Source organism: Globicephala melas, chromosome 19 (genome assembly GCF_963455315.2).
Source record: "Globicephala melas chromosome 19, mGloMel1.2, whole genome shotgun sequence".
Lineage (NCBI taxonomy): Eukaryota > Metazoa > Chordata > Mammalia > Artiodactyla > Delphinidae > Globicephala > Globicephala melas.
In genome coordinates, this window is record NC_083332.1 from 44,246,818 (window position 1) to 44,274,708 (window position 27,891).

A 27,891-nucleotide genomic window follows, 5' to 3' on the forward strand; every position below is an offset into this window, starting at 1 on the left:
TTATAGCAGCAAAGGAAGGTCTTTATTCAGGGGGCATGGGCCTTGGGCTGGCAGTTGGGGGTACGGCGGTGCTATTTCGGTAGGTACCCAGCAGGATGGCATTGATGTGCTCCAGTGTCTGGTTGCTGAAGACCATATTGAGGTGCTGTACCCCAGGCAGAGGCAGCAGGTGCACAGGCTGCTGTTGGAGGCCCTGCCACTGGGCACAGAGCTCGGTGCTGCGCGTGGCCACAGTGTCATCCCCGTCCTCATAGAGCACACCCACAGGGTCCGTGTAGGGGAAGCCATGGTCAAAGATGTAGGTGCTGGGTGTGGGCAGGCCCACGCCATACAGACAGTATACTTCCACTCCAGGTGCTGGGAGCCCTGCCAGCAGGTCACGTGACTGTAACCACATGTACCAGCCTTCCTCAAAGTGCAGGTCTGTAAAGAAGCGCTGCAAGTCACGGCTTGTGTAGTTGAAGGTGGGGGTGGAAATGAACACGTGGTCCTCGGGCCATGCCTGGCTGGAGGGAAACATCCAGGGGGATGCTGTTGTCATGCGCTGCTCCTCTTTCAGCTTGATGCTGGACATGATTGGGATGCCCTGGTTGTCACCTGTGGACACAGAGCAAGGTAGGGCAGGGAGCCAGTCCTGGCTACCCCCGGCCCACAACTTGCCCCTCAGCCCAAGCTCAGCTGGATGCTCAACTTTGTCTTGCCCACTCCAAACATCAACTCCAAGTCATGGACTAGAACCGGCCTGGCAGTCAGGAGGGGCTCCATGTGTACTTGTTAAGTGAGAAGCCCTAGTGGCACCTCTGTGAGGCAGAGCTCTAGAGCTTCAACAGGAGGGCAGGGAGGGGTTTCCTGTGTGTGTGAACAGTGGGGGATGGTGCTGGCAGTTCTCTCAGGCAAGTGTCTGTCGGCCCCTGTGGCCTGTGCTACACAGGGCTCAGAGCTGTGTTCTGGGAAGAATGAAATGAGACCAATCTCTGTTTGACACTCATTGATATAGTCTGGGGAGTGTTTCCTTCACTTAAGCTCCTAGGGGTAAGGCCACGTCTGGCTGTGCCCAGAATACAGTGGGTGCTCCGCAGGTGGTAGCTATGCCACTCCTTGGGGAAGGGCAAGAGGGGCTCCCGGGGTCTGGCCCTGGCTTAGGGCAGATCCCTGGGCAAAGGGGCTCCTGGGAGCAGAAGGCAGCCGAAGGCTGAGTGGGTAGGACCTGAGGCTACAAGGAACAGACCTCAGCAATGAGTCAGATCGCTGGGGTTAACTTCCTCTTTGTTTACTTCCCCTTTGTCATCGCTGAGACACTGTCGAGAGACACTCTAATGGTCCAGGCCAGGCCCACTGCTCTCAGAGGGCCAATGAAAGGGGCTGTGCCCCAGAGGTGGTAGACAACACCCCCAGCCTAGCACTGCGAGAAGAAACAGGAGTGAGGGCAGGCCCACGGTCAGCTTCATTCCACCCCCCACCCCTCCCCACGGGACACAAGTGATCAGAGGCCCTCTCACCTGAGGCCAAGATTATCATGGGCTTGATGGAGCCACCCCAGGGAGCCCCAAGAGAGATGAAACCATCGATGAAGCGGTCCTTCCAGGCCTGGGGCTGGCGCAGTAAGAAATAGAGCAAGTGCAGGCAGCCAAGGCTGTGCCCAATGAGGAAGACAGGCCTTCTGTAGGTAGCGTGCATTTCCTCCACTAGCCCAGCAAGCTTCAGGTAGTACTCCTCCTGCTGGCCTGCAGGGGGGGGTGGATGGGTCAGCACAGCTGGGACTAGGGGCCACCTGCCCTGCCCCAAGCCCCCTATGCACAGAGACACTCACTGGGCTCCAGCCGCCAGTCGTAGGGGGCGGCCCGCACCGTCTCATCCCGCACATACCCATTGTTGACCAGGTTCTGAACCAGTGTGTGCATGTAACCTGTGGGCGAGGCAGTGGCACTGGGGGTTCTGGCTGTGGCTCCTTCAAGCCCACCAAGCCTAGAGCCCCACACTTTCCTGCAACACACACACCTGCCAACTTGCTGTTGTCCAGATACTCAACAGAGTAGGTCTTGCCAAAGCCGGGAACACGGATCTGTACACCGGGGGCATTGGATACTCGCCCAGAGCTGCGGTTGTAAACAACCCTGGGGGCAGTGGGACAGTCAGCGGAGCGGCAACCAAGGAGTAGGGTGGGGGGCTAGGCCAGAGGGGATGGCACAAACCTGGTGTTATCGATCCAGCAGTCTACCCCAACGGGTAGGAACATATTGAGATCCAGCCAGATGGTGAAAAAGTCGTCTGTCTTGCGGTAGCACATCCAGTTCACCACATTTGGTTTATCCAGCTTGGCTTCCAGCTGATTCCCCAGGCAGCCAGGCACTGCAGGCACCAGCCTTCACTCTGGATCCCTCCCATTTCCCTGCAGTGGACCCCACCCCGGTCTCACCTCCCCGACACTACAGTGACCAGCCCCGCCCCTTCATCTCCCACACCCTCCACCCCCAGGGATGAAGGACAAGACCCTCTCTTTCTGATCACATCCCCTGCCCCGTCCCCGCAAAGCCCAGGCTCCCCTCGGTCAGGGAAGGTACAGGGGCCAAGGCCACTGACCCCTGCCCCCACCAAGCAAACATGTAGCGTGACTCTCCATCACTGCCAAAGTCCAAGGGGAGAACAAATAGTACAAGGGAGTGGGGCCGGGCCTAGGAGTAGGGGCAGGACCTGATGAGCCTCTCCTGCTCACCTGGGCTGGGCACCTTGTCCTTGCCGGTGTGGGGGCTGAGGAAGGAGTGGTGGGGCTTGGACCAGGGTCCGGTGGCTACAGCTGACCACAGCTTGTAATGCCCCGGCCAAGCCCTCAGGCACACCCACCCTCTACTCCACCCACCTCGGGGAGACAACTCCGAGACACGAGAACAGTGTGGTGCGAGAAGGGGTTGATTTCTCTGCAGGACAAGCCTTTGGCCCCTCCAGATGCTGAGGCAGGGATCAGGGCTAATGCAAGGGCAGAAGGGCCTCAGCAGGCTCTGCTACCAGGGGCTGGGGCCCAGGTTCCCCAAGGTCTGCCCTGGTGTATCAGGGGCCTGGTGGGGGCTTACCGAGGATGACGGGCCGTGTGTGGTTACTGAGCTCAGCCTTGGGCGTGGTGTGCGGGGGGAAGAGCACATTGAAGAGCCAGAAGGGGGCGGCGGGGGGAAGCAGCAGCCCCAGCAGCAGCAGGACCCACTGCCGCGGGGAGCCGGGCGGCCCCATTCCAGCCCTTGTGCCTAGTGCCCAGTGAAGCAGTCCCGGGCTCGCCTTATCTGGAGTCGGGGTGGGAGGGGCCCCAGGGTCAGTGGGAGGGACAGCCTGGCCAATGGGGGTGGCCAGAGATTTCCGGAAAGGGGCACAGCCTCAGGGAGCCGGCTCTGGGCCTGGGTTCAGTTCCGCCTCCTTCCCTTGGTGCCAGGGGAAACAGAGCCGGGGCAGCGGGAGGCCCAGAAGTACACAATGTTTTATTGAAAAAAGTCAGGCTTCAGCTGGCTGGTTCCATTCAGCTCGGCTTGGTGGGAGTCCCTGCCCACAGTAGCCTGAGTCAGATCTTCCTGCAGGCCGGCTTGGCCAGACCCCTCCCTGGTCGCCCTTCCCCTTCTCTCTGATGGTGACATTCAAACAATAAATATGCAATAAATAGCGCTCCTGGGCCAGCTGCCTTCAAACCCCACATCAGCCCCCACCAGTCTTCTGAGTCAGGACAGGCGTCCTGGGGTGCTGGACAGGAAGTCCCCAAACCTCTCAGGGTCTTGCAGGACCTCGGATCCACCTCCATTGCCAGGTCTGGGCCCAGTCTCCAAGGAGACCTAGCAAAGCTGGGTCCAGGGCAGGGCTGGGCAAAGCAGGGCTGGCGGGCGGGTGCTGGGAGGGGGTTGTTTGTTACCCTGGACGCCTCCACTCTAGGCCACAAGTCTGTATTGGGCTCAGGAGTAGATGGTGATGACTTCACGGCCACCACCACGGACCAACAGCACCCGTTCGAGGCCCTCAGTCAGCACCTCCAGGAACTCCATGTCTGTAGGGCATCGAGTCAAGGAGGCAGCACCCAGGGAAGCACCAAGGGGCACCCAGGGAAGTTTCGCCCGTCAGTCAGAGCTGGGTGCCCTGGCACCCCCTAGGGTACCCAGGGAGAGGAGCTCCTGGCCTGACCTCACACACTGTCCACCTCCCCACTGTCCACCTCTTTACAAAGGGATACAGTTCTCATCGCCCTCGCTGTTCTTGGGTGGGCCAGGCATGTTCAGTAGGACCAGGCGGGCGTCATGGGAGCGTGTGACAATGACTTCATTGAGCTTCACAGCCGTGTGCATGCGCCGCACATTGGATTGGTCCCTGAAGATAATGCAGCTGAACATGGGCCCCGCCCCTGGCCCACCCACAGGGCTTGTCTGCCCCCATCCCACCTCCAATCCCAGACCCTAATGTGGCTGGGTCCATTTCTGCTGCACTCACGGCTTAATATGTACCAGCTCCCGGAAGTTGTCGGGGGCATGGCTGGGGTCCCAGGGCTCTGCTGCCATATATTTGTCCCGTGTCCATGTCATCTGGATCTTGTCAGTCCCAGCTGCAGACTCTTCCTCCTCGTCTGAGTACAGGCTCTCCAGCCGCAGGGCTGAGTGCCGGTCCTTGACCAGCTGGGCCTGAGGACAATCAGAGGAAGTCTCCTCGGTGCCATGGGAAAGGGTGGGCCTGGCTGGCCCAGCGTGATCACCCAGCCTTAGGGAAATGGGTGGGGCTGGGGTGAATCATTCTGATGCTCCCACCTGATGGCGTCTCCCAAGGCCTGACCCTGCCCTGGACGGAGAAGGCCACTGACCTCTCGCTCCCGCTCAGTCTTGGTCAGCCTCATCTGCCGCAGCATCTGGGAGCGCTGCTCCATCATCAGTGTCCGCTCGTAGGTATATGCAGAGATGTCGCTGTTATGCTGGGGAGAGGGTGAGCCATGAGGACCGCGCTACGTGGGGCAGGGTATCCACAGGGCTACGTCGGGCAGGTGGCTTACCATCTCCACCACTTCCACCTCTGCCTCGAGGCGCAGGTGGTACAGGAAGACAGCCAGATCCTTCTTCATCTGGATGCTGTTGTCATCCATCTGGGCCACCGTGAAGATGCGCATCCGGCACTTCCTCCAGACCTGTGGCAACAGAAGGTGGTGGTTCAATCACACCCCACCCCTTCCAGGGCCCAGCCCCTCTCACCGGGGCCCAACCGCCTGGCCCACCTTGTGCTGGCGTAACAGGAAGGGCAAGAGCATGAGCATGCCGCCGTCGTGGACAATCCACCACACATCGATGTGGCCCTCCAGGTAGCGCTCGTGGTTGCTGGGGTAGAAGGCGATGTTCTTGGGCACGAGCAGGGCCAGGTGGGCGGCCGTGGTGCAGCGCACGGTGTCTGGGGAGGAGGGGCACTACTGATCATCAGCCTGTGACCCTCTGGCCTCTGTCCCCACTTGACCCCTGCCCCTGTCCTATGTGGTCGAGCCCAGGCCCTGACCCTCACGCACCAATAAAGGTCTTCCAGGCACGTGGGTCCTCACTCTGTCGCCAGCCGTAGGGCCAGCCCAGCACCACGGAGTTATGCCTCATGCCACCCAGGCCGCAAGACTGGATGAGGTGGGCCAGCCCCTCACGCACCTTGCTGGCCACCACCACCTGGCAGAAGCCCTTCACCTTCTCAATCTCCATCATGTTCTTGATTGTCTGTGGGGAACATAGCAGGGTCAAAAAGCAAGGCCATCAGCGTCCCCTCTGCTGGGCTCCCCACCAAGGCCCCTAGGGCGCAGAGGGTGGGGGTGGAGACGGGGGCAAGCTGCCCACCCAGAGGCCATGTTTTCAAGATGGGACAGTTATAACCCCCTTGCTCCAGCTCTCAGCTGGCAACAGTGCTGTCCACCTGGCTGGCTGTGCACCAGCTGCAGCCCAGACATCTCTAGTCCAGCTCAGTGTCCTCCCAACACCACCCCCTTGCAGCAGGCACCTGCTCAGCGGCCTGGGCCTCGCCATAGCTCTCCAAGAAGCTGCCCTGGATGACAGAACCAACAATGGTCAGGCCCTTGCCGGCCTTAAGCTGGGAGGCGAAAGTGAGGAGCCGTGGGTACTTCACATGAAGATCCTCATCTAGCTTCAGCAGCACCAGCAGCTGAGGTCTGTGGTGGCCGAATGGAGAGGGAGCCTGAGACCAGGGCCAGAGGTTTCCAGGGAGCCCAGCTCCTTCCCTTCCTGGCTCACAGGCCCCTACACGTAGCAGTGATCCAAGGGCCAAATAAGCAGGATGGTGCCCCTGGCAACTCAGGACAGGGAGCACGGACTAGGGAGGGGGAGCCAGCACCTCTTGACTCTCCCACCCTCACAGCGCCCCCTGAGAACCTGGACTGGGCCCCACCAGGCCGGGCGTGACTCACCGCCAGTTCTTGGTGTGAGGAGGTCCCTCCTCTAGCCGCAGCAGTGCATAGCGGGCAGCACTCAGGGACAGGCCTCGGATCCCGTCGCCCCACTCCTTCTCAGCCCTGCAGAGGCCCCCACAAGCTGGTAAGCCCCTGGTCCCACCCAGGGGTTGTGTCCGTGTGTAGGTGAGATGAAGGGGCCAGGCCCGAATCACAGTCCCCCAGCCCCAGCACCACGGTGGCTAACAAAGGACGGCTCAGCTCCCCACAACCCAATGAAGAGTGGCCCAAAGGCCCCAAGCAGGTGGCAGCCCTCACTCACCCTTGGTACTCAATGTACTTGTAGATCATGCCGGCAATGAGCATGGCAACCAGGGCATAGTACCAGGACGAGACAAACATAAGAGCCAGGCAGAGGCTCATGCCCAGGAAGGACAGCGCCCTGGGCCAGAGAGTGGGAAAGGGCCAGAATCAGGGAGAGACCAATAGGGCCCCAGGCCCAGACCCCCAATCTCTCACCAATAGCAACTGCTGCCCAGAAAATTCAAACCCCATCCAGAATGGGGCTCCTGGCTTCCCCAATAGCTCTTGTGTCAGAGGACCTGGCTCAGGGGCCCAGCTGGCGCTTACCAGTGATAGTACTTGAACCGAGGCCGCCAGTTGGGAGTCCTTAGGAGCGTCTGCACAGCACAGGCCAGGTTCACAAACAGGTAACACATCAGAAAGAACCTGCAGCACAGGGAGTGGCTGGTACAGAGCGGCCTCCTTGGCAGCCAGGTACCTGATGTCCCTGCCCTTCCAGGCTGGGCCTGGATGAGGAACCAGGACATGTCATGGCCCTGCCGTGCACAGGCTCAGGCAGGTCTTCTCAGCCTCACCACACCCAGTCCCACAGCCTGATGCAGATGGGACACTGCAGCAGTGTCCGCAGAACCAGGTCTTAGAGGATGGGCAAGTGTTCACAGGCAGAGGAGGGGAGGGGGCTGCAGGCAGGGGGAACAGCTGTGGAAGAGGATGGTATCAAGGAGGGCTCAGCGTCTGGAGACGGCTAGACAACAGTCAGGCCTCTGGCCTGGGTGACCAGTTGGATGAGGGGCTGTCATGAATGTGGGGAGAGTGGGTCAGGGGAAGACAACAAGGGCCATTTTGAATCACTGAGTTAAAGACACTTGAGGGACACTGTGGTGGGTGTGGGAGACTGGGATGGGGGAGGCCTACCGCCATGAGCCCTCCAGGAATGACAGCGGAGGGGCAGAGGGCTGAGTGGAGGGGACGCCAACCTTTATCCTCAGCTGGTACGAGAGGAAGGACAGACAAGAAGGCAGCAGGGCTTACGAAAGAGGGTGTGCCAGGGGGCAGGGACTCCCATGAGGTGTCCCATTAGGGCTGCCAGGAGGAGCCACATGATAAAGGCTGAGATACATCCTCTGACTTGGGCAGTAAGGGGCCACCACCCAAGAAGACTGTGGCAAGAACAGTTTCAGGTGTGCGCTGATGTGTGGGTGGAGCTGGGCAGTAATGGGCGGAGGTGTGCTGAGGGGAACAAGAGAGCACTGACTCCAGCAGGCCTGGCTGGGGCTGGGGGGCAGCTACTTCGTGGGGAAGGGGGTCCCTCTCAGTCTCACAGGCTGAGTGGGGCAGTGAAGGCTGGCTCAGTCATAACAGAACAAGCAAAAGGAGCACTGGCAGTGGAGCAAGATGTGTGAGGAGAGGTGGAGTGGGCCCCAACCCTGGCAGAGGTGAACACAGCAAGGACACGAGCCCTGCCGCCAGGACCCCTGGAAATTGCCGCGTGCTCACCACCTCCTGCAGGGCACTGGCAGATTCAGATGCCCAGCATTCCAGAACTTTAAAAGCAAACAACTTTGAAAACGGATGAGGTAGTGGTGGCCTCATGAAGGTACGAGAGACCAATGCTTGCCCTGACCCTGCTCTGGGGGTCTCCCACAGAGGCACATGGGACCTACTGGTCTCTTTAAAATTTCTGAGTAAGTGCCAGGCTCGCTCCAGAGGCAGAAGTGGCTGAGCTCTGCCAGGCAAACATCCCCCCATACAGCCTGACACATCTCCCTACTGCGCCCTCAACACCAGACAAGGTCACAGAGCTGCTGGGCAGGGCCCCCGGCTGAGGGGTGCTGAGAGTGCAAGGAGCCTTTCCCAAGACCATCCCCCAGCCCTGCCCTGAGCCCCAGCTCACATGGATAGAATGGGGGCCACCATGTCAAGGGAGGCGATGAGGATGCCCAGCTCAGCGATGAGTGCTGTCAGGAGGAGTGCCCATGTTGGTTCGCCATTTGCCTTGCCATGGCCAAAAACCTGCAAGCACCAGGGTCAGTGGGGTCCGAAGTGAAGAAGTTGGTTCCACTGCCCCCATTCCACACCTAAGGCCACAAGTCATGAAGTCCCTCTGGGGCTCAGGTCACACCCATGCCTATCCTGATAGGTACGAGTTCCTCTGCCCTCCACTTCCTCAGGCCTCTCTGCTGTGGATGAGCCACAGACAGGCCTTGGGGATTCTGGGCCCAAGCAGCTCTACCAACAGCAGGGCAGGGCCAGGGCCAGGGCAGCTCTCAGCAGCTCTCCATGGATAGCTGCATGGCCCTGGCCCCTAGCAGGATAAAACGCGCCCATACTTATCTCCTACCTCTCTCCCCCAGCCGGTGTGAGGGGCCAGGAGCACCCAGGCGGTGGGGAAGTGCAGAAGGCTCACCCGGAGGAAGGGGATGATGTTGTCCTTGGCGATGGCCTGCAACAGGCGTGGTGCCCCAGTGAGGCTCTGTAGGCCGGCGCCGCAGGTTGAGAAGAAGGAGCCGATGACGATGACCCAGGGCGAAGGCCAGGCTAACGTGCCCACCACCAGGTTCCTGCTGACGCCATCGCCGTACCTGCAGGGGCCGGACTCAGGCCATGTTCCATGCAAGGAGCCCCCCAAACCCTGGGTGGGGTCCCCCAGAGTGAGGGTTGGCAGAGGTCAGGAAGGATGGCTATGGTGGACAGAGCTCTGGCCCCTCAGCAGAGGCCAGGCCACCAGCCCCTATCCTTTCCCCTCAGCCCAGTCCCGATCTGATGTCACCATCCTCTCAGAAGCAAAAGTTCTGCTGGGGCCTGACCCACCACTGGCAACCAGCAGCCTGAGGACATGTGTGGAACCACATGTGCAAGGGGGGCCGGTGTCAGGGCAGCAAAAGCTGAGTCCAGTGCCACGGGGAGGGGCCCAGATCACTCACTTGTCCCGGAGGACCACACCCTCGATGCAGGCGCCAAAGAGAACCACGCTGCTGAAGTCTGTGGCTGCGTCAAGGAAAGCTCGGCCTCCGCGGCCTCCGCTGCCACTGCCGTCCCCGTGCATCCCCGCACAGCGCCCAAGGGCCCCTCGCCCAAGCCTTAGCTGGCAGACTCAGCTGGGACACCTGCAGCTGTGGGTTTCGTGTTGTGTACACACCCCTTGAGTGTGCGCGTGTGTGTGAGGGGTGAGGTACACATGCACGCATAGGGAGTGTGTCTGCGCGTGCCAGCTGGTGACTTATACACAGGCAAGTGCCTCCTGTCCCCCTTCCCCACCCACCCCAGGCCTGGGAAAGGATACACACAAGGGAGGTCGTAACAATGGCCAGAATGGTCCCCACTGGGATGGACTTCTGCGCATCTCGGAGGTCCCCGGAGCGGTTTGAGCCAGCCATAATGCCTCCAAAAACAAGGAAACTCCCTGAGGGGCTCCCTGGGAGTGGGGGCAGGGCAGGGTGGGTGGGCAAGAGGGCTCACCTGTTACGGAGGGGAAGAAGATGCCGACTAGCACAGTGAAGGATGTGGCGATGTCGGCCACCACGTACAGGGGCAGGCTCTCCTTCAGGCCAAGGGCGTCTGTGGAGGGCAGCCCGTGCTTCTCCACGACCTCACCCTTCTCCAGGTAGGTGCTCCACAGGTTTTCTGTGGGGGCAGCAGCATCACCACTGCAGCCCCACCTACTTCCCAGGGAAGTTTGGGGCAGCCCAGCCAGAGGCTGCAAATGTAAGAGGTTCTCGGGGTTCAGGGGGGTGACTTCAGCCGAATGGCTACGGTGTCAGCCACCGGGCTGCTCTGGCCACAGAGAAGGAGCTGTCTGGCTACAAGTCTGAAAGGCGAAGGTGGCTGAACCACCATCACCTGCCACTGCCTGCCTCCTAGACAGAGGCCCTTTATGGCTCCTGTGAGAACAATCACAGGCAGGGTCAGGGGCTGGTGGCTGGGGAGAAATGGGCTGCCAGAACTTTCTGGGGGTTGTTGCAGGCCTGGGACACTGGCCAAACAGGCTCCGTTCACCCGAAACCCAGCTGCCAGGAGCCAGGCTGAGAGGACACGGCTGGGCTGGGAAGGCAGCCAGAACTGCCTCCCATTCCTGAGCTGGCCACACAAGGACAGCTCTGTGCTAATCCATCCTTCTGTGCTCATTCCCTACCTCCTGCTCAGTGTGGGGGGCAGGAGCAGGACAGGAGGGAGGACGCACCCTGGAGCACGCCAGCAGCTGCACCAGGGATGCCAGGGATCTCAGTCACATTGTTGAGCAGAAAGTAGGGGTCGCAGGAGTCTGCGGTGAGGTTGGGGCTGTGGCAGAAGAGGCTCCAGAGCCGAGTGGCCACGGTCTCATTGTCTACCACGGCTGTCTTGGCACAGACATCAAACTGGTCCCGGGACAGGGTCCTATTGCCCAGCATACATACTCTGTGGGGCCGGGGGGGGACAGAAGCATCAGCACCTGCTCAGCCAGAGACCCCAACCTGCTTCCACCCTGTAGCCTCTACAACTCAAGGCATCAAAGGCCATCCACGTGGGAAGGATGTCAGTGCAATGCCTGGATGTATTCCCAGGTTACTTACGGAAACACGGGAGGGTCAAAAATAGACTTGATGCCCCCAGCATAGATGGAGAGGATGGAGATGATCACACAGGCCAGGAAGAGTGAGGCAAATTTGTTCACATACTTGACACCAACAAACACCACCAGGGTCATGAAGGTCAGAAAAATGGTCCCATACACCCGCATATTGTTCAAGGTGGCACTCGACATGTCATGAGTGCCTGTTGGGTAAAAAATGGCGGCTGGTGGGGCAATGTAGGTCTGAAACAAGAAGACAGATAGAGGAGGTTCAATCTTCCTATGTGGAGAGTCAAGCCCAATATTTTGGTTTTCTTTTTTTAAGAGTATCCAGAGGGGAGTTCCCTGGCCGTCCAGTGGTTAGGACTCAGTGCTTTCACTGCCGTGGCCCAGGTTCAATCCCTGGTTGGGGAACTAAGACCCCATAAGCTGCACGGCCAAAAAAAAACAAAACCAAAAAAGAGTATTCAGAAAAAGCCAGTCACAAAAGAGCATATATTGTATGAATCCATTTATATGACAAGTCCAGAATAGGTAAACCTGATTAAATTTTTATCTATCTATCTATCTGGCTGCGCCGGGTCTTAGGTGCAGCACGTGGGATCGTTGTTGCTGCGTGCGGGATCTTCGTTGCGGCATGCAGGATCTTTTAGTTGCAGCATGCAGGATCTAGTTCCTGACCAGGGATCGAACCCGGGCCCCCTGCATGGGGAGCATGGAGTCTTAACCACTAGACCACCAGGGAAGTCCTTGATTAAATCTTATTGAAGACAGAAAGCAGATTAATGGGTGCCTAGGGCTGGGGGGAATGGAGAGTGATCACTAATGATCATGGGATTTCTTCTTGGGGTGATGAAAATGTTCTAAAATTGACTGTGGTGATAGTTGTACAACTTCATGAATATACCAAAAACCATCCAATTGTATACTTTAAATTCACTTTAAAGTGAATTGTATGGTATGTGAATTATCTCTTAATAAAGCCATTATTGGCTTCCCTGGTGGCACAGTGGTTAAGAATCTGCCTGCCAATGCAGAGGACACGGGTTCGAGCCCTGGTCCGGGAAGATCCCACATGCCGCGGAGCAACTAAGCCCGTGTGCCACAGCTACTGAGCCTGCGCTCTAGAGCCCGTGAGCCACAACTACTGAAGCCCGCACACCTAGAGCCTGTGCTCCGCAACAAGAGAAGCCACCACAATGAGAAGCCCGCGCACCGCAATGAAGAGTAGCCCCTGCTCACCGCAACTAGAGAAAGCCCGCGCACAGCAACAAAGACCCAACGCAGCCAAAAACAAATAAATTAAAAAAAAAAAAAGCCATTATTTACAAAAAAGAGAAAAAGGATCCAGACACAGGAGTTGACCTGAATAGCTAAATAGCAGAAGTGGAACAGTTTGAGGAGCAAAAAAATAATGACAGCACAGGATTATGAGCCAAAGAATAAAATAAATATCCAGGAGTCCATGGGACTTCCCTGGTGGTGCAGTGGTTGGGAGGCTGCCTGCCAATTCAGGGGACACGGGTTCGAGCCCTGGTCTGGGAAGATCCCACATGCTGTGGAGCAACTAAGCCTGCGTGCCACAGCTACTGAGCCTGTGCTCTAGAGCCCGCAGGCCACAACTACTGAGCCCATGCGCCACGACTACTGAAACCCGCTTGCCTAGAGACCGTGCTCCGCAACAAGAGAAGCCACGCAATGAGAAGCCCGCACGACACAGTAGCCCCCGCTCGCCACAGCCAGAGAAAGCCCGCGCACAGCAACGAAGACCCAACACAGCCAAAAATAAATAAATAAATAAATTTATTTTTTAAAAAATATATATATATCCAGGAGTCCATACTGATATAAATACATGGTTGAATAAATAAACAAATGGAAAAAGGACAATTTCCTTACAGAAGAAATCAACATAACAAATGTAGGAATGTGGGTTGGGGCTTCCCTGGTGGCGCAGTGGTTGAGAGTCCACCTGCCGATGCAGGGGATGTGGGTTCGTGCCCCGGTCCGGGAGGATCCCACATGCCGCAGAGCGGCTGGGCCCGTGAGCCATGGCTGCTGAGCCTGCGTGTCCGGAGCCTGTGCTCCGCAACGGGAGAGGCCACAACAGTGAGAGGCCCGCGTACCACAAAAAAAAAAAAAAAAAAAAAAAATGTAGGAATGTGGGTAATAGAAAAACAAACAGGGCTTCCCTGGTGGCGCAGTGGTTAAGAATCCGCCTGCCAATGCAAGGGACACGGGTTTGAGCCCTGGTCCGGGAAGATCCCACATGTCACAGAGCAACTAAGCTCATGCGCCACAACTACTGAGCCTGCGCTCTAGAGTCCATGCTCTGCAACAAGAGAAGCCACTGCAATGAGAAGCCCACGCACCGCAATGAAGAGTAGCACCCGTTCTCAGCAACTAGAGAAAACCCGCGTGCAGCAGCGAAGACCCAATGCAGCCAAAAATTAAATAAATGAATAAATAAATTTATAAAAAGAAAAAGGAAAACAAACAACAAAACCCCCAGAATATCCAGGAACAGGCTCCACGCAACAGACAGGGGACCTGGAGGTGGGAATAGACAGGCAGTTCCTCTAAACATCTACTATCTGGATTCCCAGGGGCGGGCACTCTTTACCCTGTGCTCCCCACTGCTCCTCCCCCTCTTCTCCCACCACGAGGGCAGTTCAGTGGGAAGTGGGAAACTGAGTCAGAGCACACATGAGGCCCACAGAGGTGGCACTGCCCTCCAAACAGGGTCCTGTGGCTGTTCACCCTGATTTAGGGATGAGGATAAGATGGATCTGAAGGGCTTTATTAGCACAGAGCCCTGGGGGAGACAGAGCTGGCCAGAGCCCACATGAGCCTGGGAGGCAGGCTCTGAGTCACCACCAAGATCTGTCTCTGAGTTAAATGCAGTAGTTCACAGACCACCTGCCATGGTTGAAATGTTGCCCGAGTGGATGGAACATCCAGGGTCAAGGTGGAGACAGCCAGGCCCCTAGCTTGCCTGGCCCAAACTGGGAAAGGGCTGAAGGGGAGACTGGCTTGAACAAAGATCTTTCTCCCTTGAAGAGGCCTCCCTCATTATAAGCCCTAGACCCTGACCAGAGGTGAAGGGAGCATGAGCCGCCTGGGCCTATGGGAAATGGACTGTTTCGACAAGACCCGAGTTGGCCAGGGCTTAGCCTGACTCACCAGCAGGATCTCAATGGCCCCCAGGATGTACATAGCCGCTGCAAATGTTGTTCCCAGGTAGAAGCACAGGCCAACAGCCCCTCCAAATTCTGGTCCCAGCGAGCGGGAGATCATGAAATAGGAGCCCCCAGCTACAACAGAAAAAGCATACATAGGTCAAGGCTGGTTCTTCAAGGGGGCCTCTCCCATGACAACCCTTCACAACCATCCAGAGGGACAGGGACTGCTTTTCCCATTTATGAACGAGCAGAAGGGTTAGAAGACTTGCCCAAGGCAGCATGGTTAATAAGTGGCCAGGCTGCGGTTGGACCTGATTTCCATTTGATTCCAACACCCAGCACGGGCCAGTGACACGAATACTCTGCTGGGGCAGCTCTAGGTCCGCAGCAAAGCCTAAGTGGCCTACTGTCCCCCACCTCCCTGCAGTTAGGTCAGTCCCCGCAGCCTCCCCTGGTTGGGTGTGTCCTATCTCAGCATGCCTCACCCCTCCCAAGAGCTATCTCTGTTAGTCTGACCCTCCAGACCAGGGCAGGGACTAGCTTTTTGCCGCTAGGGCCAGCCACTGGGTGAATATCCATGGCTGACCCTCCTGCCCTGAATCTGTGCTTCCATCAGAGTCTAACACCCCTGGCAAGACTGAGTCAACACTGGACCCCAGGGCCAGTGAGGGTGCAGGGGACAAGAACAATCCCATGCTGCTGGTTGAAGCTGCTCCTGATGAAACTTCTCTGGTGAAAAATCTGGGAACAGGGATCAAGAAGCTTTAAAAAGGCTAATAATCCCTTTCATGCTGTAATCCCACCTCTAGGACCCTCTTCTAAGGAAACCGCCAGGGGCGTGAACAAAGATTAGTGTGCAAGGCTGTTTATGACAATAATGTTTACAATAGTGAAAAAGTAGAACCCAAGAGTAGGAGAATAACAAAAATTAGGTAATGTCAATCCTGTTTTAAAAAAACAAATGAACCGTTTCCAGCACTTGAGAAACACACAGACACACACAGACACACACAGACACACACACACACACACACACACACACACAGAGTTTGGGGAAAACAATACATCTCAATACTTTATAAGACCCTAAGACCATGTATGAAAAGGCTAACAGTTTTGACCTTAGGATGGTGGGATTATGGGTACTTTTCATTTTCTTTTCTACATTTTTTGCACTTTCAAACCCTCTATGGTAAACATATATTGCCTTTTTCCCCCTATTACTTTTATACTAATGCTAATAAAGCTGTTGTTTGAAAAAAATAGAAAAGGATTCAAACACAGAAGCCAATCAGAATAGCCAAATAGCCAGAGTGGAACAGGTCAAGCAAAACAATAAATAATGATGGTACTAAGATTATGAGCCAAAGAACAAAATAAATATCCAGGAGTCCACAGTGATATAAATACATGGTTGAGCAAGTAAAAAAACGGAGTCTCTGAAAACCAAGTCCAATCTCAACATCCCGGCTGAAAACCCTCTGCATTGTCTATACTGTAATCCAGTGTGGCCCAGACTCCTTGGCTTGGGCCACCAGGTATGCCCCATCACCTTCTTTATCAGCCCCAGCCCCCGCTTTTAAAAAAGTACTTTTATCCAAAAAAAAAAAAAAAGCCCAAACAAACAAAACACAAAACAACAGCAATCTCAAACTCTGTCAAGCAAGGATGCTCCTAAGTGGTAGCACTGTCATGGCATCAAGGACTAAGATCCCACCAGAAAACTGCCTGGGGGGGGGGGGCAATAAGTGTTCCTAGGCATGTCAAGGTGGATTCTGGGCCCATCCCCTCCTCAGGCCTGAGTGGTGCTCACCCACCTGGAACCACGCCGTTGGTGGCAATGGCGCTCATGGAGATGGCCGTCAGCAAGGTCTGTGGAAAGGAGGGCCTAGGTGAGCAGCTCAGCTGGGTGGGCTCTGGCCCTGCCCCAGCTGGGATACTCACACAACAGCAGCAAATGAGCACAATGAGGAGGGCCTGCAGCACACCGGCCGTGCCCACCATCCAGGTCAGCCGCAGGAAGAGGATAACCCCGAAGATATTCTGCAGGCAGGGCAGGTACACCCCCATGAGGGTGCCCATGCTGGGTGCCTATGGAGCAAGCGAGGGAGGGGGAGACAGAGCGTCAGAGGGGCCCAGATGCTCCACGGAAGGCCAGCCCCTGGTCACGTGACAGTCGCCCGCCCCCAGGGTGTTCTACCAGAGAACAGGTTGGAGAGGGATATTCCAAGTGGAGTCCTGGGGAGTGCAGGGGGTAAGGTGAGAGGATGTCTGTGTTGACTTTGATACATGAAGAAACAGTTTGGGACTGGGAAGGTATAAAACCTGATTCTTTTCAAAACCCCACGTGTGAGCTTTTGAGCCTCACCTCCCCGTCATGGTACTGCCCCCTTCCCTTCCTCTCCTCTTTTATACTTCTGCAAAGTGAGGTCTGTGTCAGATCTCCACCTTCCCACTCAGCATGACCCATGTCACCCAAGCCAGAGTCTAAGAAGTTGTTCCTGACCCTCCCTCTCTCCAACCCCCCAGTTCAGTCCAGTGGACACTGAGTCCTGCCCAGTCTGCCTCTCAAGCTGCCCTGAGATCAGCCTTCCTTGCCTCAGCCTTAGTCCCCTGAACCTGGGGCACTACATCTGGGGCACCTGAATGGTGCCTTCTTGTGCCTCTCAACCTCTCCACACTCCAGCCCGCTCTGCTGCCAGAACAGGTCTCTGAAAACCAAGTCCAATCTCATCATCCCTACTAAAACCCCTCTGCATTGTCTATACTGTAATGCATAGTGTGGGCCAGCCTCCTTGGCTTGGGCCACCAGGCCTGCCCCATCACCTTTGTCAGCCTCAGCCCCTGACAACATCAGTCCCTCAGAGCCTCTGAACCAGGGCACGTGCTGGGCTCTGCCTGGGAGGGTTACCCCTGCCTCACTGCCTGGCAAATTCCTCTTCAGTTAAACCTTCAGGAGACTTAACTGTTTCCTCTCCCAGGAAGTTCCCCCAGGTTGCCTTAGCTGGAGTTGGTACTTCCTCTTGCATCCCCTCAGCATCTGATATACCCTTCTATCATAGTGGTCACGGTAACTGTTCATTCAAATGACCATACTGGGTAGACGTGGCTTGTTCACTGTTCTATTATCAGCAGGCCCTGCTGGTACTCAAAAGGTGCTCCTGAGCCCAGCGAGCGATGCCTTAGAAGGCCTCTGGGATAACCTGTTGGGAAAATCCTGCATAGAGAGTAGAGACTCAGGCTGGAGGGCAGGTAGGGAAGGTCTAACGGGCATATCGAGACAGGATTTCTCAGCTACCTAAGGGTAGAGTAGGGGCCAAACAGGAGGCCAGGGCAGACGCTGAAGCACAGGATTAGGGCTGGTGCCTTCTTCTTCTTTTTTTTTAAAAAATATTTATTTATTTGGCTGCGCTGGGTCTTAGTCGCGGCCATGTGGGCTCTTAGTTGCGGGATGCAGGATCTAGTCCCCTGGCCAGGGATCGAACCCAGGCCCCCTACATTGGGAGTGCAGAGTCTTAACCACTAGACCATCAGGGGAGCCCCATGCGCTGGTGCCTTCTTGAAGAACTGAGCCTCACATGAGAGCAGCCCAGAGTAGTGGGGCCCTGAGAGCTTCCACCAGAGCCCCAGCAAAGCCTGCTGCCCTGGAGCTGGGGTGGGAGAAAGAACTCTGGCCACAGGAACTCTTCTCAAGGGTCCAGGCCTGGGGCAGGATCTGTGTGCAGCCTTAAGGACCACAGAAGGGCCTAGAAGGGCCCGAGTAAAAACAAATGGTCCCTCAAACTGTCCTGCACAGTGTAGGTGACGGATACACCTCATCTGGGCTCTGTCTGAGCCCTTCTCAGAGGCACTGGACCACCCGCTGGATAGTAGCAGCTCCCAGTCCCCCATCTGAGGCTGAGTCACTCTGGGAAAAGGGCAGTGTGGGAAAGGGCAGGGCCGGAAATGCTTTCTGCATCTCCAAATAACCTCTGGCAGCCTCAGAAGGTCACCAGGCCACAGGCGGAGCAGCTCCCATAGAGAGGCTGCCTTGGGTCTTGGTGTGGTCTGGTTGGAGGACCGCCCTTCCGGCTTTAAGCTTTCCTTTTCTGAGGCCCCTGCTCAGACCTGCCTGGGCGAGGGCCACAGCTCAGTGGCCCCAGCTCCCTAGCTTCCTACTGACTCTCTGTGGACTTGACCAGGCTCCTGCTTTCTCCATGAAAAAGCCACTGGTGCTGGGACACTCAGCCATCCTCTCACATCTTTAACCTAGGGCCAGGTGAGCTGGCAGGTAAGCTGAGGCTGGACCCCAGCATCCTCACAGGCTCCTCATAAGGCCAAGGGACCATGGCCCTTCACCAACTCAGAATTTCTTCTGACACCTTGTTGAGATGTACACTAGCCTTTCTTAGGGACCTTTTTACTCCCAGCCACCAGCTTCCTGGGCTTGGTCTGAAGGGACAGGGAGGAGGCTTTTACCCAAGGATTCCATCACCCTCTGCAGGGCTAAACACAGATAGCCACAGACAGTCAGCCCTCTCTCAAGCATGGGCTAGTTTGCCTCCCAGAACTGAGGGGTGCACATCAGCCTCTCGCCTCGGCCCACCTCAGTAAGGTCCAAATCTCATGGGCAGGTCTGAGGTTGGGGATTTGGCTTATTCTAACCAAGAGCTCCTCCTGCCTGTGCTGACCTCCAGCAAGAATACTACAGCTAGTGCCAGACTCAAGCTGCTTCCAAATCACAGCTTCTTCCCAAACCTCAGGGAGTCAGTAGACATGGAGGGAACGTTCTTTGCCTCCAAACTGAAAACGTAGGGGGGGAAAAAAACCCAGCATTCAGTTAAATTGAGCCCTGTCACACAGGAGAGCTGAGCAAAGATGTGCAAAGTCATCCTGAAGAGAGGACGGCTGGAGGGCCAGAGGCCTGGATAGCGACTAGGGATGGGACCAGCAGAGGGATAGGGAAGCCCCAAGAGGCATGCTCCTATCACCCCCAACCCTGGTGCTCAAGGAACCCAGGGGCTGTTGGAGGGGTCTGCCAGTGGAGCTAACACAGCAAAAGGGTTTAGTCAACTGCTCTAGGTCACATGGCCCCGAGGGACAACCAGGTTCCTGGATCCAAAGGTAATATCCTTATCCATCCTGATGGGATGCCAGTGATCTGGCATTCCACATAGTCACATACCTCACAGTAAGCCCACAAGTCTCCCAGCGTTATGCATTGATCTTGTTTAGCTTAGTCATCTTACGCAACTTACTTAATACCCCAACATGCAAGCTTCCTCATCTGTAAAATGGGGATGAAACCAGCATCTGCCTCACAGCTTTGTTGTGAAGACGACATACAAGAACCCAAGCCCACTGCTTAGCATGATGCCTCACGCACAGAGAGGCCTAAGTAACGTCACGTTCCACTGTTATTTTTGAGGGCCTCCCTGGTCCTATGCCCTGAGGGCCACCTCCCTGGCCCACCCCTTGAAGCCTCCTTGAGCCCAAAGCACTCAGTGCCCATCCTCCATGCTCACCAAACCTGGCACCTACTTCCCCCAGGATGCTCATAACCATGTGGGGAAACTGCCAACTCCATGGTGTTGAATCTGTCTTCCGAGGAGCGGCCTCTCTGCTGCCCCTGGCCAGCTCACCTTGGCTGCTCTCCGGCGGGCACCCTCTCCACTCTCAGCCTCCTCATGCTCCTTGGCGCCCTGTGTGAGGTTGGTGTAGCTGACGAGCTTGCCCAGGAGAGATGATACCTTCGGGCGGATGTCCAGCTCTTCCTGTAAACAGAGCCACAGGGCAATCTGGCAACTGGCACCAGGCTACCTGTGTGTAGACAGCAGCCTGGCCTCTGGCCCCTTGCCAGGCCCTGAGGCAGGCCTGGGCTCTTGCCTGGGGAAACCAAAGCCAGCCCACTGGGCAGGTGTGGGTGCCACACCCCAGCACTCACTTCTCTCTGCCCCACCTTGGCTACAATCACTACCAGCCCGTTTGCAAAACTACCTGCCTTGGGGGGAAAGGGCAGGACAGGGCACGGCTGGCAGACAGGGGAATGGCACGCTTCAGTCTGCCTGTTCGGCCTGGCCACCTCCCAGCTGTGAGTAGGCCTCTGGGACTCATATCTGCCCTCAACAAAAAAGCCACCCTAGTCACCCCAGGGAACCAAGGAGGTCAAAAGAGGTGTGGGACAAGTGAAGTCTCTCTTATCTGCCCAAACCCTGATTGTCCTGGATGGTCTTCTCCACGAGGCCTCACACTCCGTGAGTAACCCACCTCAATCCCCAAGATGGGATCCTGGAGCCCTAGCCCATCTGCAGGTGGGGCCAGGTCAAGAGGCCTCCCAGGGCTCCAGCTCCCGTGCAGCATCTAGCACAGCTTCCCCAGCACTGTGCCTCCGCCTGCCTCTGGCCCACATTCAGTCTTTCCCTGTCTATCAGCTCCCTTCTGACCCTACACACGAGGAGAAACTGGTCTGGTGTAAGAAGTAAAGATGCAGGTCTTTGCAGGTGTATGGAGATTGAAGAGCTTATGAGACTTCCATGGGGCAGCTGAATGTGTGGTCAGAATTTAGGGGACTAAACCATGACTTCAATCCAGATACAACTTCTAAGCTTGAGTCTGAAAATGATAAAATTCAAGTTCAAAGGCACAAAATTGGGAATGTTTCCAAAGAGACATCCACTGAGGTTGCAGATATGGCTAGAGGGGGCAGATCCGGTGAGAAGGACCAGGGCTCAGTAAACTTGATGGGCACAGAGTTGGAGGAGTCAACCAGGAAGGCCAGGGAAGAGTTCACAGGAGAGGGAAGAATCATGGACTATGAGAAGTCCTAGAAGTGAAGGGGACAAAGGAAATCCTGAGGCAAGAAATACTGAGAGGTGGTGACCTTGCTGAGGGGCTGCATGGAAGTCAAAGGTGAACATCCCTGGAGGTGGTAATGGGGTACAGTGGCCTCTGGGAAAGCAGTTTCAGTTCAAAGGGCCGAGGGAACCACAGCCTGACTGCCAAGGGAGCGAGACAGACAAGGGGAGACTGGAGGAGAAGCCGAGACATAAGGAGGCACAACATCCAGCCTGTCTGCTGAGCTAAAGCTTGGGTCCTGACAGGTCCCTGCCCACCCACCTCCCTGCCACACCTGGGGCCCAGAGTGGCTCCTCAGCTACCTCAAACAGTGCCAGGTTCCTGTCATGGTAGTCACTTCCTCTGGAAGCTTCCATGGGACAAAGAAAAGGGCTGCTCTCCTTGTGGTTGCCATGTCCTGTGGAGAGAGAGGAACGGAATCCCAGTCAGGGGCTGCCTACTGAAACCCCAGCATGCACTCCTCCCCAGCAGGCGTGCTGTCATCTCTGTGGAGCACTCTGTGGGCCAGTGTTACCATGCTGGGCCTGTTTCCCCATCATACCCTGCCAGCCTCCTTGAAAGGGCCAGAATTGGCAGTGGCCTATGATCAAAACCCAGCATGTAGGGCTTCCCTGGTGGCGCAGTGGTTAAGAATCCGCCTACCAACGCAGGGGACACAGGTTCAAGCCCTAGTCCGGGAAGATCCCACATGCCGCAGAGCAACTAAGCCCGTGCGCCACAACTACTGAGCCTGCGCTCTAGAGCCCGTGCACCACAACTACTGAGCCTGCATGCCACAACTACTGAAGCCCGTGTGCCTAGAGCCCGTGCTTCGCAACAAGAGAAGCCACTGCAATGAGAAGCCCACGCACCGCAGCAAAGAGTAGCCCCTGCCCGCCTCAACTAGAGAAAAACCCACGCGCGTCAATGAATACCCAACTCAGCCAAAAATAAATTAAAAAAAAGAGGACTTCCCTGGTGGCACAGTGGTTGAGAGTCCGCCTGCCGATGCAGGGGACACGGGTTTGTGCCCCGGTCCGGAAAGATCCCGAATGTGCTGCAGAGTGGCTGGGCCCGTGAGCCATGGCCGCTGAGCCTGCGCGTCCGGAGCCTGTGCTCCGCAACGGGAGAGGCCACAACAGTGAGAGGCCTGCGTACCGCGCAAGAAAAAAAAAAAAGAAAAAAGAAAAAAAAAAAACAGCGTGTACAGGCATCTAGCAGAGGGCACAGGTGTGAAGGGCCCAGACAGCACGTGTTAACACCAAGGGGCAGAGTCAACTGCAGGAGGGCGTGGCCCAGTCATGGCCCACCTTCAGACCACCCCTGAGACACACACTCCCATTTTCCAGCCCTTCGGGAATATCCAGTGTGCCGGGTGCCCAGGGCTCGGTGTCTTCAGGGCTCCCCCGAGGTGCTGCCCTCCAGACAGATGAAGCCACACAGGGCTCCTTCTGCCGCCATGGCCAGCCGGCCGCCTACTAGCCACCCCACCATGCACTGCACAGGGGCGTCCTTGAGGGCCACCCGAGGCATGCCGGGAGGAGGGGCAAGCAGGAGACTGGCCAGAGAGCGGAAGTGGGTGCCTGAAGCTGTCTAGGGTCATCTAGGAAAGCCCTACGGAAGCCTGACCAGGTGGCTGTGGGACTAAGCAGGACTGTTGGCAGGACCCTCTTGTTGACCTACCTCCCTGTCCCCAGATCGCAGCTGCTTGCTCCAGACTAGGCAAGTGGCCAATCCCAGCATCCACCTACCCCCCAGGCTGGTGAGGCAGTGCCTCAGCACCAAGAAAACCTCACAGAAAGGAGCCAGATGCACCTTTTTTTAATACGCCTGCCTCAACTCTCAAAGCTTGGCTGCATTTTCTGGCCACCGGCATTCACACTCTTCCCTGTTTTCCAAACTGTGTCCACTGTGAGTCTCAGTGGGTGACATTCCCATTTTTTCATCAAGCAGGCAGAAGACACCAAGTACTCCTTTTCTAGTTGCTAACAGTAAAACCCCCTTCAGACAGTCTGACAGCTGCAGTGGCAGTGGCTGGAGGCTTCACAGCAAATGGAAAGATGACATCTTGGTTCAAAGAAGCCACGTTGGTGTTGGATGGCAATGACAGTGGCAGCAGTGTTGGCCTGGTGTCCAGTGATGGAGGCGGCAACAGAAGTGTCTTCACTGATCCAGCCTAGTGGGGTATTCCAGCCATGCCTGATTTTGTGAGAGCTACCTGCCAACCTTTTCTGGTTAAATATCCCGCAATCCATTTCTCTTGTTTGCAGCTAAGAATACTGAACGATGATACATCCTCTTCCATCTGATACATCCTCTTGCCATCAGTATGAGACTTAACTTGCCTTCTCTGAGCCAACAATCACTCAGCAGGTGCTGCACTGTGGATTCTTTACTGTCCAAAGAGACTGACAGGGAAAGCATGCTGATGACAATTTCTGGGGCAAAATCAGCTGTTCCTTCCCACAGTATGTAAAAGTGGTACATTGCCTCATCTAGGAACCTGGATTAGCTAAGTAAGCCAAGAAGCTCAGTCCCAGAAGCTACATGGCTGTATGTAGGGTAATGCCAACGGCACAGTGGACAAAGGTAGTGGGAGTTCAGGCCAATCTACAGAACCATGTTAAAGCCTCGTGGGGAGACTTCCCTGGTGGTGCAGTGGTTAAGAATCTGCCTGTCAATGCAGGGGACACGGGTTAGAGCCCTGGTCTGGGAAGATCCCACATGCCATGGAGCAACTAAGCCAGTGCGCCACAACTACTGAGCCTGCGTGCCACAACTACTTAAACCCACGTGCCTAGAGCCCACGCTCCGCAACAAGAGAAGCCACCGCGATGAGAAGCCCACGCACTGCAACAAAGAGTAGCCCCCATTCACCACAACTAGAGAAAGCCTGCGCGCAGCAACGAAGACCCAACGCACTCAAAAATAAATAAATAGATAATTTTTTTAAAAAAGCCTCGTGGGGTCACGTAGCTCCTCAGACACCCTGTGACGTTTGCTGTGCCCTTGATGCTTGTTCAGTATCAGGATAAGAAGCCACAACAAAAATCTGAAAACCCAGTAACAATGCCCATTACACTGACAGCCCTTCAGTGAGAAGCCTCTGAAAAGTACTCTTGGATTTTTGTGACAAAAAAATATCTCCCCTGAATAAGTCAGAGGCTTCATTTTGTCAAAAACAGGCAACTATAAGAGCTCATCTTATTTCCCTTTCTACCTTGGCTGCCAGGAACCTCTAAGCTAAATTTATTTTTTAGATGCAGTCACCATCTACCTCGTCTCGGAGTCCTTGCCTCTTTCCTCTGCATGGTTTTGACCTGACAGTAACAGTCCCTTGGGGAGGCATTTCTGTTGCATATCTCTTCTGATCCTTTTGTGGAAGTAGGTTGAAAGTAAAGTATAAATTATTCTAAACTCCTGCACTGCAGCCTGCCCCACCACTGTTACCTCATCTCTCTGAAGACTGTACTGGTATCCAGAAAACACAGAGCTGAGCACACAGCAGTTCCCCCAAAATGCCTGTGGATGGTCCTCTAAGACCCAGCTGATCCTTGTCCCTCAGCCATGAGTCCAGGGCAGCTCAGAGCCCTTGCAAGGGTTACCTCTAGTCCTCACAGCAACACTCCAGTAGATACCATTTACCCCCTTTTAGTAACAAGGAACGTAAAGCTCAGAGAGATTCAGAGGCAAGGTCACTCAGTGAGAGGGCCAAACTTGGGTCCCAGGATCCACCAGAGCCAGGTGGGAGCTGAGTTGTAGGTTCTACTCCTATTTTGGACCCCCATCCATCCCAGGAGGCACCCCAGGGTGCAGTACAAGCCTTTAACTAGAGAAGAGTGTCTGGGGTTTGCAATTTGGCCAGGGTGTGCATACCCAAGGCACCTCTTGGTGCTCAGTGGCCAGCAGACTAGCTTGGATTCCTGAACCTCCCACTGTGTGACCCAGGGCAACCTGCCTACCCTCTCTGTGTTGCCTTGGTTTCCTTTTCTATGAAGTAGAGCTAGTAACACCTACTCTTCCAACTGCCCAGATGCATCAGAAAAGGGACAATCTGGTGCCAGACACCCAGCAGGGATTCCGTGGAGTTCCCCAAAACCTCATTTAAAGACAGCTCCCATGGGATTGTGGGAACTGGGTGGGAGGGGGGGCTGGTGTCTAAGCAGTGCCTGGATATCTGTACTGCCCTTAGCTATTCCAAAAATTCCAGGGCAGGTCTGGGCATGCCTGCCAGGCCAAAGCTGCTCAGATACCACCTGAGACCCCTGGCGAACCACAGCATGAAGGCTGGGCCTGGGCGCTGCCTGTGAGGTACACATATATGTGTGCTCCTGCCAGCAGCTGTGAATGTACCAGCTGCAAGCAGGGATCCAGGTGACACTCCTGATCCCTCTGCTCACAGGTATCTGCCAGGGGTACCCCTCTAGAGCCTCTTCACCCCCTGCCCACAGTGAGCTGGGTGAACAGGCCCATCTAGGCCTTTGGAGCAGAGGTATGGGCCTTGAGAGATTCAGACACCAAGCTGGGGGGTCCCCATAAGATGGACCTGAGGGGTCACTATTTTTGTGCCCCTGACCCTTTGCAGCCCCCACCAAGAAGGATCATAACCACTCACCAGGGTGCAGAGTGTCCCCCATACCGCAGACGCAGTCAAGATCTGGCTGAAAGGGAGGAAGAGGAGGAAGAAGGGGGATAGCGGGAGGAGCTGGCCCAGCCTGGAGGGACCTGACAGGACTCAGCCAATGTAGCTCCAGTTCCCTATAGTCAGCCTGTGAGAGGCCAAGGCGGGGCCAGAGGCAGGACTCCGCTCTGCCTACCCACTGGTCCAGGCTGATCTTAGGGATGCAGCCCAGCCCAGCCTCTGGGGAGAGCGAGCCTCCAAGGGCTAACAGAGGAGCAGGCGTGGATGCTGGCTCCTGCTCTGGCCACTGGAACAAGGCTAGGGGCAGGTGCCGGCATGGGGCAGGGGTTGAGATGTGTGCACCCACACAGCTGTGAAGCCTGTTAAATGACCATGATGTCCAGCAGCCTATGCCACTGTCCTGTGCCATCTCCTCACACAGCAGTCAGGTGACACACATATAGCCATCACCCACATCAGGCATGGATCACCTCAGTCATGTCACCATCACAAACAGATCAGAGTTAGATCAACATCACATCACCTGATACATGCCAACACACACGTTCCCTGCATATCTCCATCATGGTCAGTCACAGACGAAGCATTTGTCATCAGTCACATCACCATCCTCATCATCGATAACCCTGCAGGAAATGGTGGCCCACAAGAAGTGCTATCCTGACCCCACCTTCACTCTGCGGTATCCCACAGCTATACACTTGCACAAGCACAATTACACATGCATATGCTGCTACACATACAGACACATGTTCTCGGCAGTGTTCACACTCCAAGAGTGGCCCTGCAAGGACAGCCCACTGGGGGGCTCCTGGGGGAGGAGATGGTGAAAGGGTCAAGGGCAGACACCTAGGAGGGGAGGAGGGGTTTACCTTCAGGTCCAGTTTAACATCTAGGTTAAGAGTTAGGGCTCTGGAGGCTCCAACCCTCGATTTGAATCCCCTAGAGCAAGTTACATAAAGGCTCCATGCCTCAATTCACTCCTTTCTAAGCGTGAGTAACATGACCTATCCCATGGGGGAAATGAGGAGGATTAAACGAGTTAATTCACTTCAAGTGCCTAGACAAGCCTGGTCCCGTGTGAGTGCTCCACAGATGCCCACTGTACCTACAGATGCAAGCTGGGATCCACGCAAGTGCACTCACAGGCAGTTACCCACTGACCCCCTCAGGCAGGCACAGCCTTCTTTCCAGGGCCCGGGAGTGCTGGGAGGGAAGGGGGAAGGGGAGGGGAAGGGAGGCGAGAGAGGGTAGTCTTAGGGAAAGAGGTGCTGCCGCACAAAAGTGTAGGCAAGACGGGAAGCGCTTAGGGGCGGTTCACAGGAGGTAGGAAGTGAAGGGTCTGGGGTCCGGGCTGCGGTCGTTGCTCCCAGCCGGGAAGGGCCAGGGATGGAGGCTCAGCGCTCTCCGCGCCCCGGGCGGCCCGGCTGGCCCGGCAGGCCTGGCCACGTCTGCAGCCCCCGCCCGCGGCCCGCAAGGGAGGAGCTGGGGCGGGGAGGGACGCCCGACCGCAAGCGCGAGCGCCGGGGGCCGAAGAAAATTGTTTCTGCGCGCGCGGAGTAAGGGACTGCTGGCGGCGACTCAGTCTAAGAAAAGTTGGGCCCGCATCGACGTGTGCGCGCACCGGCCGGCGTCGGTGTGAGAGCGGGCCCCGCGTGGCCAGCTTCCCTGCCCCCGCCCCCGCCAAGGACCCCTCCGGGCGCGTCCTCACCCTCCGAGTCCTCCCGGTCGGCGCGCTCCCCGTAGTCCACCCAACTGATACCCTCGAGGTTGTCATAGTCGCCGCGTCGCGGCCCGTCCACCGGCACCACGGTGAAATGAGGCATCCTGCGTGCTCGGCCCCGCCGCGCCCGCCGCCCCTGCCGCCCGCCTGACTGTCCCCGCCGCCCCGGGCCGGCGTGCCCCGCCCGCTCACATTCCTCCCCGCTGCGCTCACTTCCTCCGCCCGCCCCCCGGGCCGCCCCTCGGGGGCGGGGAGCAGGAGGGGCTCGGGCCGGCTCCTCCCTGAGGGGGGAGT

At 56.5% G+C, this 27,891-nt stretch overlaps 2 protein-coding genes across 4 annotated transcripts; both read right to left on the reverse strand.

Annotated features, from left to right (window-relative positions):
- On the reverse strand, window positions 1-3,298 carry LCAT (lecithin-cholesterol acyltransferase). 2 transcript variants are annotated; one of them, XM_030863596.2, is made up of 6 exons: window positions 3,069-3,298; window positions 2,193-2,349; window positions 1,999-2,114; window positions 1,811-1,906; window positions 1,500-1,724; window positions 1-597 (listed from the first exon to the last, which is right to left on the reverse strand). In XM_030863596.2, exons 1-6 carry the CDS (start codon window positions 3,220-3,222, stop codon window positions 23-25), a joined length of 1,323 nt encoding a protein of 440 aa, XP_030719456.1. In that variant the 5' UTR covers window positions 3,223-3,298; the 3' UTR covers window positions 1-22. The 2 variants fall into 2 exon arrangements, with proteins under 2 accessions (XP_030719456.1, XP_060145708.1); XM_060289725.1 differs by having other exon boundaries at window positions 2,193-2,389; window positions 3,069-3,178.
- On the reverse strand, window positions 2,730-27,750 carry SLC12A4 (solute carrier family 12 member 4). 2 transcript variants are annotated; one of them, XM_070044355.1, is made up of 25 exons: window positions 27,586-27,750; window positions 21,556-21,650; window positions 20,041-20,172; window positions 16,364-16,510; window positions 16,237-16,291; window positions 14,421-14,551; window positions 11,239-11,480; window positions 10,869-11,083; window positions 10,148-10,312; window positions 9,972-10,070; window positions 9,613-9,670; window positions 9,096-9,270; window positions 8,583-8,701; window positions 7,016-7,114; window positions 6,708-6,827; window positions 6,404-6,508; window positions 5,980-6,148; window positions 5,507-5,702; window positions 5,225-5,394; window positions 5,006-5,137; window positions 4,820-4,927; window positions 4,456-4,643; window positions 4,202-4,335; window positions 3,887-4,018; window positions 2,730-2,748 (listed from the first exon to the last, which is right to left on the reverse strand). In XM_070044355.1, the coding sequence occupies exons 1-24, from the start codon at window positions 27,698-27,700 to the stop codon at window positions 3,927-3,929; spliced, it is 3,261 nt and encodes a 1,086-aa protein (XP_069900456.1). In that variant the 5' UTR covers window positions 27,701-27,750; the 3' UTR covers window positions 2,730-2,748; window positions 3,887-3,926. The 2 variants fall into 2 exon arrangements, with proteins under 2 accessions (XP_069900456.1, XP_030719455.1); XM_030863595.2 differs by lacking the exon at window positions 2,730-2,748 and having other exon boundaries at window positions 3,445-4,018.
- Between the last annotated feature and the right edge of the window lie 141 nt (window positions 27,751-27,891).